This window comes from Hordeum vulgare, chromosome 6H (genome assembly GCF_904849725.1).
Source record: "Hordeum vulgare subsp. vulgare chromosome 6H, MorexV3_pseudomolecules_assembly, whole genome shotgun sequence".
In the NCBI taxonomy this organism is placed as follows: Eukaryota; Viridiplantae; Streptophyta; class Magnoliopsida; order Poales; family Poaceae; genus Hordeum; species Hordeum vulgare.
The window spans coordinates 7,716,758-7,725,394 of record NC_058523.1 but is presented as its reverse complement, the minus strand read 5'-3'; the positions used below and the strand labels follow the sequence as shown (position 1 = coordinate 7,725,394).

At 45.6% G+C, this 8,637-nt stretch overlaps 1 protein-coding gene across 1 annotated transcript; it reads right to left on the bottom strand.

Moving 5' to 3' along the window:
- Positions 1-4,625: 4,625 nt before the first annotated feature.
- LOC123403060 (cytochrome P450 94B3-like) lies at positions 4,626-6,417 on the bottom strand. The gene has a single exon (XM_045097032.1). It carries the CDS (start codon positions 6,362-6,364, stop codon positions 4,826-4,828), a length of 1,539 nt encoding a protein of 512 aa, XP_044952967.1. The 5' UTR covers positions 6,365-6,417; the 3' UTR covers positions 4,626-4,825.
- Between the last annotated feature and the right edge of the window lie 2,220 nt (positions 6,418-8,637).

Sequence of the window (8,637 nt, the reverse complement as noted above, 5' to 3'; positions counted from 1 at the left end):
AATCGTCCCATACGCCTTTGTAGTCGATGAGAACACCTAAAATTGCATACTAATGCACCAAAAAAGGTTGTTTAACATTTAAATATTCTCGCAAAAACATGAATATTATGAGGAAAATCATGAGCATAAAGTATTTATTAACTTTAGATCAAGTATATGGTCATTCTTAAAAAATGGTCTTAAACTTCACATCAAAAGGAAAACAACTAACGATAAATACTGGCGCCCCATGTTCTCAGTCGATAACATACAACAGATTATGAAACCACAAACCTAAATATATTATAATATTATCAAAATCACAACTAAATATATCATAATATTTCGATCATCATAGTTACAAATAAATCATAACTTACAAATCATCATATTTTGTACAGATCTTTATCACTGTATGTAATTATGCAAGACAATGACTGCACACGAATCATTAAATTGTGGAAAGCTAGATTTCTCCCGTACTCATTTCATTGATGTACCCATTGAGTGGTCCCTTTCATGATTGGTATATTTAACAAAAATATATTTTTGTGAGAATAACAGAAAGATTTGAGGACCACATGCACCCATGTCAACAAGATATAACTTGAACAGTACTAAGTCCATAATATATATGGACCCGCCCACATTATTTCTGTTATTTTCGTATTTAGAACATTGCAGCGTTACCAAAATGAAGACGCTTCATGCTCATAAGTTATCATTCTTTGTACGTATTACATATCACAATCAATGGATCGTATTACATATCACAATCAATGGATCATCTGTCTTCCAATTGTGTCAAAGTATAAACTATGAAAGTTAATTGATAAGAATTAAAAACCATTCAAGACTATGATCTTTTTTTATTTCTAGAATTGAACATGGCATACAAACTCATCTAAATGAGTAGATACATTATCGTTCATTTTAAACATATGTACTCCCTCCGTTCCTAAATATAAGTCTTTCTAGATGTTTCACTAGTAGAATACATACGGATGTATATAGACATAATTTAGAGTGTAGATTCAATCATTTTGCTTCGTATGTAGACCCCTAGTGAAATTGCTTAAAAGACTTATATTTAGGAACGGAGGGAGTATAAACCATGACTCAATGCTAATTACACTAGGAGATGAAAAAAGAAACTGCATTAGGAGATGCGAAGAACAGCGTATTTTACACTATAATAGTATCTAACTTATATGCGCACACTATAGATGAAAAAACATTCAATCATATATTACTATAGTGTGTGAAGCATAATATAGATACTAATATTTGAAAGTTCTATCTTACCAACACATCTCCCTCCTGTCTGCACATCTTATTGATATGACTTATGAGATACGCTGCCAGAATTTTTCATTCTAATGGCCTTAAAAATATTTTCAGATTTGAATATGAATCAACTTAAAATATGAAAACCAACAGATTGTTTTATTTATATTAATAATAGGCACATTGTGAAAAAAGGATTACCAAAGTTCTCACAAAAGTATAAACAAAAGACAATCAGTAGATGCACCTTATTTTTATTAGTAGAAAAAATAGATAGGTTGAGAGGGTATGAACCTATATATATTTTAATATTATGAATAAATTCAAATAAGTAAATCATAACAAGTAAGGGATCATAATTCTAGAGTTACTTGTTGAGTTCGTCATCATTCTCTCGATCACCGAGCAGAGAGGAGTGTTTCTGCATGCTGTTGATGGACTACGCCAAGCCCTCCATCCACCCCCAATAGATCGTGCACGTATAGATGATAATTGACTACTATCTTCCTCTCCTATCTTGTTCATGTGCATTCTTGGGGACGCTCTAAGACATGATTTGCATCAGTACGATGACGGATTGGTTGTATGGATGACGTTGTAGGTGACCCAACCATTTTACCTATATGTTATAGGAAAAAGTGAAACACATAATCTAGGAATGTTTAATTTTATCTTAAACAAGTAAATATAGTAACATGTATACAATTTTGCATGTGTTTGTATTTAAGTAAATATAGCAAGTTTACATTGTTCCATCTAATTGGTAATCAAACCATGATTTTATTTATGTGTCTTCATGGGTGTTATGCTAGTGGTAATATAATATAATTATTTTTGTTCTTTATGCGTGATTCCAAATATTTTAATATATTTTTTACTATAAATATTATTTACAAGGGGATTTGGAGACAAGGAGAAATGAACTTCTCAATGCAACGCCATTATAAAACAATGAAAGCAAGTTCATTCCAACTAAAGAAACAATAATGAATATGTATCCTATATATACAAAAGTTATTAATTGCATACATGGTTTTCCTACATCCTCGTACATCCATGGATGAGAAAGCTCAAAGGAGGCTATAGTCATCGTACCGGTTATGGAACTCAACTGCTCATATTGAAAACTCAATGCTTGAGGCTGGAATTTACATGGATGAGATGCTTGTGAAATGGAATCCAATTTCTAGGGGTTATGTAAGTGCATCTAGTGCCCTTAGTGATTTTGGTGGTTTGAAGACTTATAGGTTAAGTAACTAATGTGTTTATAAGTGTACATAGGCTCTATAAGTCGCTGAGGAGTTTGAGTTATATGATGAATATCGACCCCTAAAAATGTATGTCTTCGGCTGAAGAAATTGGTCTTATACTGAAGACTTTGATCGCGAAGAATTTCTGATGAAATTGATATTCCTCATGAAGATATTGAAGATGAGGAATTCGGTGTGTCCTGAAGAAAATCAGTCCAAAGACATTGAAGCGTGAAGATTTATTCTTTCTGTTTCATTTTCTTTACTCTTGAGTCATAGGAATACCATACTGTTAAAGGGGTCGAGGTAATACTACGGAATGAATTTCCTCATGATGTTCAACACAAGCCTAAACCTACAAAAACCTCAAGTGAGGAATATGAGAGCCATGGGGACTCTCACAGTTGAGAGTTCCGACCGTTGCCGCATTACGCGCCACCTCACCGATCTTATCCACACCAACGGTCATAATATTTAAGGGCATTTATGTCAAATCATGTAGGGATGCTCCCAGGCTATAGATAGCCACCCCCACAACCACTAGCTGGTTGGCTGCTCCACGAGAAACTGACACTTGTCATTTAGAGCAACCCAAATTCCTCAGAGTCTTTGAGAGTAAATCATCAATTGAGGAAATACCCCAAACACCAAACCGAAAACCAAGTGATTGAGCATCACTGAAGAATTTGTTCCTGTGTGGAACTGAGGCCTTTTACCTTTGAGGACTGTGCATCCTCCAGACGGTTAGGTGTCATGGTCTAGAGCAATCCAGCAGTCAATTGTGGATCGCCGGGTGACCGGGTTTGTGAGGGTTTGGAAGTCTGCCCTCAAGACTTACCACAAGTGTTGGACGAGAACTTTGTGTCCTTAGCTCAAGGAGAATACGGCAGGGACTTTGTGTCCCGAGACTGTGTGTCCTTTGGTTTCAATACCAAGCCGCTCCAAACCAGATGTAGGACTGTCACAGCAGTTGGAACTGGGTCATCAACAACTGTCGTCATCGTGATACGGGTTCTATTTCTTCAACTCTTCCAATTCCTCAATATTGTATGTTGAAGACTTTCATTGTCACTGTTTGAAGAATTTGCTGAAGACTTTCTCTGAATTTCCTCAACCTCAAATTCTTCATACCAGTTAATCTTCACCTGCTTATTCCGTGCATGCATACTGTGCAAACCGTTTTTCATAATCTTCATCAAGAAAACTGTTGTTGTAATCTTTGCACCTCTGATCCTGCGCTGTTTTCGCTGCACATTATTCATCAGTGAGGAATTTCCTCAAAAGGAATTTCCTCAGCGATGAACTTCTAAAAATCGCCTATTCACGCCCCTCCCCCCTCTAGTCGATATAACACACTTTCAGGTTAATTTGTATGATAATGGTTAGTTGTTATGTGCGCATGTTGTCAGTGGTTTCTCATGATCAATCTATGCATTAAGGGAATACGATAGATTTTGGAATTTCATTGAATCTGCAGCGAGCTGGGTGTCCAACTGCGTTCGAGAGAAGTAGCAGCTGCAAGTTAGTTGCAAGTTTAGATTGTAGCAAGTTATGCGAATTTAACCATACCACCCCAATCAAATGTAGTTCATACACAGGGGTGTATCAATCGCACATCTTACGTATCCAACATTTTGCCCTATAAGTTAGACACGATAAGTCGATAATTGTTGAATAAAAATACAAACACAAAGAGCTTATAATAGATATGAAAGTTTTGGAAAAAGTATATTTTTGAATACAGTAAAAACGTAGACCCTCATACATAGACACATACAGTCTGCCATATAACACATGCACGAACTCCTTACCCCTATGAGCACCTCAATAAGACTGGTATGCTGACATATCATCTTGATATTGACGAAGACATCATGAACGCTTTTATTGCTGACGGGACCATCTCCTCTCATAACTGAAATCGCTGTAATAAATCTAAGAAAAATTTGTCACCAATATCAAGCCTAGGACTTGAACGCTTGTGGGTCAGATCCACCACAAGGTTTTTCTAGATGCACATACACATGTGTTATTAAGGCCATCTTGAGAGAATCAATATTGAAAAAGTTGTCGACCTCAGTCGGTAGTTAATAATAACACAAAGCAGTAAATACCAATATAGCATGATATTATTAGTATTTGTTCTTCCGGACCACATGAACGTACTTATTACAAGTTACAATTATAAGTGTAAACCTTGCAAGTTGACAGTTTATTTTCGGAACCAAGCTCCTGAATAGACTAGAGAGCAACTGTGATCGATAGAGCATGTGATGAACTTGACTGACGCACACTTGGAAGCAGCGTAGTTAGCTACGCGGAGCGCCCCTGCTGTGCATCTGCATCGGCAAGCCGCCCCCCATCCGCAGCGTGAGTGACAAGATGAGGCTTGGATGCCCCTCCCCGCCGACGTACCGGAGGCTGAACCTCTCCAACACGCACGCCGCGATGGACTTCATCTGTAGGTATGCCATCTCCTTTCCGAGGCACATCCTCGGCCCCGCGTGGAAGACAGGGTACTTGAACGGGCTCGCCGGCGTGAACATGCCCTCCTTGTCCAGCCACCTCTCCGGCCTGAACTCCTCGCAGTCCTTGCCCCAGATGCCCTCCAACCTCGCCATCGCGAATCCACAGTATGTCACCAGCCACCCTCTTCCCACGAACGTGCCGTCGGGGAGGATGTCATCCTCCTTGCAGCTGTGCGTGTCGACGGCCACTGGTGGGTACAGCCGCATCGACTCGGTGATGGCCGCGTGGAGGTAGTGCATTTCGCGTAGCTGGTCGAAGCTCGGAGTAGACGACGCGCCTTCGCCGCCAGACACGCCGCGCACCGCACGAATCTCCCGTATGATATTCTCCTCCACGTCGGGCCGCGTGGAAACTAACCAGAAGAACCAGGTCAGCACGGACGAGGTCGTGTCGCGGCCGGCGAGGATGAGGTTGGTCACCACGTCGCGGAGGCTCCGTTCGGTGTGCTCGCCGGCTGCGGCGAGGCGCGACAGTATGTCGTCTCTGCGCACGAGCCCATCCTCTCCTCTCTCCCTGCGCTCACGAACGACCTTCCCGGCGTAGCTGTGGATCGTCGAGAGCGCTGAGCGCATCCGCCTTTCCGGCTCCATGCCGAGAAGCCTCTTGACACGCCATAACCACTTGGTAGGCGCCATGAACCTGGCCATGATGGTGTGCTGTGCGTCGTTGAACGCTGCCATGAACTCCATGCTCTGGCGCGCACTCATGCTCTCCTTGCCGAGGCAGGCCGGGTCCTCGCCAAAAGCTACGACACAGATGGTGTCGAACGCAAAGCGCTCCAGCACGTCCTGCATGTCCAGAGTTTGCCCAGCGCGCCCCGCGGCGCGCTCGAGTAGCGGCAGCAGCCGCTCGACGACCTCGAAACGCACTGCATTGACCACCAGGTTCCTCAGCGAGCGCTTGCTGAACTCATGACTAGTGGCCTTGCGCTGCCACAGCCACTGATCGCCGTCGGAGTTGAAGATGCCGTGGCCGAGCAAGTCTTGGAGGATGGAGACCGTGAGCTCACCCTTTGGGTAATTACCAAAGTTAGTCTTGAGTATGTGCTCCACGCATGCCGGATCAGCGGTGATGGCTTCTCCGGTGAGGCCCAACACCTTGATGGCCAGGGTATGCATGGGACTGCTCTGCTGTAGGACGGCGGTGTACCACTCGAGGAAGCGGTCTTTGTTCTTGACCAGGTGGGGCAGCGTACCGAGGATGGGGTAGACCTTCAGGCCATGCTTCTTGGCCTCCTGCGGTTGCCGCAGGTAGAGAAAGTAAATCAGAAGGAGGAGAGGGAGGACAAAGGTAAGCGATAAGGTCAAGGAGAGTTCCATGGTGTGAGTTTGGTCTTGCCTAGTGAGCGCTGTGGGGAATTTAAAGGCAAAAACATTTCTAGACACGTCTTTTGTTTTCTGGACAATATCTATACCTGCTAATCAAGTATTGTTTGCTTTTTGAACAATATCTATATATGGGATAGCCACAACCGCTAAGGATGTCGAGCAGTTTCTTAAACCTAAGTTTTACATGATATCAGTTTAGATCGATCTATGTCTTCCTCCCCCGCCGGAACGCTTCCCACGCCCTCGCAGCTCTCGCCTCCCCTGGCTCTCCACTCGCCGTTCATGGTGTTTGGACCGCTGGCCGCAGTTAATCCGGGGGCGATTGTCGCCCCGTTCACGGCGCCCTCGACCGCTGCTCCCGTCGCCTCATCATCGTTCGGTGCTGGTCTAACGGCCCCGCCCCACAAGGCGAATCTGCCACTGCCCTACGGGGCGCCGCCGCCTTCATCCTATGGGGCACCACCGATGCAGTCCTAGCGATAAACCACAACATTGCATTCCCTGCTGATGTGTGTTAGCAAAAATCACTTTTGTTGACCGACTGTTGGTCGGAAAAACTTCTATCAAACTGTTGGTCGGTCATGCTCACGTGTAACAACCAACTATCGGTCGGGAATGCTGAAATGCATAGCATCAAACTGTTGGTTGGCAAAATGTGACAACCCGATGCCGACGTTCCAGAAGTCCCATCTTTCCGTTTCCGTCGTGTGATTATTTTTATTTGTTGCATCATCATCGCATCATTCGCAACGTCAGCATTGCATCGGCATCCCGTTGCCGCCAGTTTTCAAACTTGCATCCGTTATTAGTTGTTGGTTCTCTCCGTGTTCGTCGTTGCCCGTTCCGAGCCCGACCACACACGCACGCGTCCGCGGCAACATCAAAACATGTTTTTAAAAGTGTGTATAAAACTTTCTCTGATTGGGTTGGAACTTGACGTGCGGTCTTATTTAGTTATAGGTAGGCCACCTGCCAAATTTCGTCGCAATCGGAGTCCGTCTGGTACCCGAACGGTCGACCGTAGTGGCACCGTATTCGGTCTACCGTCGGATGTTTTATCGGTGTTTTAAAAAATATCGTTGTCGGGTCGCCCATTTCCCTCTCATCCCTACAAAGCCCATCTACCCAGCCCATCAAACCCATCTAGCCACTTCCTCCGTTTGTGGTCGTCGGATCGCGATCGGACGGACGAGGACCAACCCACCATACCCTGCCCTATATAAGCTCCACCCCATGGAGAGACCTCTCTCACTCTACTAGGGTTTCCCCTAGCCATTTTTGCAGCCACACCCCTCAAGAAAATCCCACCTGCAAGCCCAAGCCCTTCAATCCCGCAGCCTAGCCTCCCCAGCCTTTTATAGCCATCAGATCGGAGATCTGGGGCTCAGATTGCCCTAATTCCCCACCTACCGGACATGTCCGTGGTCAAACCGGACACGTCCGGCGTCCACAGGGCAAGGGAGGAGTCCCGAGCTCCCCTACCCTGATCTCCATGGCTGAGCTCCCTGCAGTTCTTCCCTCGCCGGAGCACTGGCATGCCGCCGCCTCGCCTCCCCGTGCTGCTGCCGCCGGTGGCCCCGCTCGCCGCCGCCAGCCATCGGCCCGAGAGCAGCCAAGCCCTGGTCCCGAGCGCCCTCGATCCCGGCTGGATCCGCCGCCGCCCCTTGGCCTCCCGAGCCCGCGCCGTCGCCGTACGGCCCGGATCCGGTGAGGACCGGCCGAATCCAGCCTCCCTTGCGCCCGTCGCCAACTTCCATTGCTCGCCGCCGCCTTCGTCGCCAGAGCGCCGCCAGGTCCCGTGCCCGAGGGAACGGGAGGAGGACGACGACCGAGCCGCTCGCCTCGACCAGCCGCGTGGGCCGCCCCACCGGCTCAGTCCCTAACTCGGCCCGATGCAGAGCCGGCCCAAGCCTCGGCCTCCTCCCCCCAGGCCGGCCCAAGGTGACCCCGCTGCTCTATTCCCTGCCCGTGGTGAATGTTAGCTATGTTGCGCCTAGTTAGTTAGGCCCGTTAGATTATTTTCTTTTAGGGACTTTCGGAATTAATTAAATTCCAGAAAATAGACGTATATTAAACGCCCGTAACTTTTTATCCGTGTGTCGGATCGGAACGTGTTGTATATGGATCTTGCGTCGAATTTCACGTCGATCACGAATTTACAACTTGCATAAATGTTTGAAATAGTTTGAACCGCCATATGCCTAGTTTTGCGTGTTGTCCTAATAGGTGCTTGCCCCGTATTTATTTTCGCGTGTGTCCGGATT

Coding starts and splice junctions, on each gene's coding strand:
- LOC123403060 (XM_045097032.1), bottom strand. CDS start 6,364: ATGGAACTCTCCTTGACCTTATCGCTTACCTTTGTCCTCCCTCTCCTC.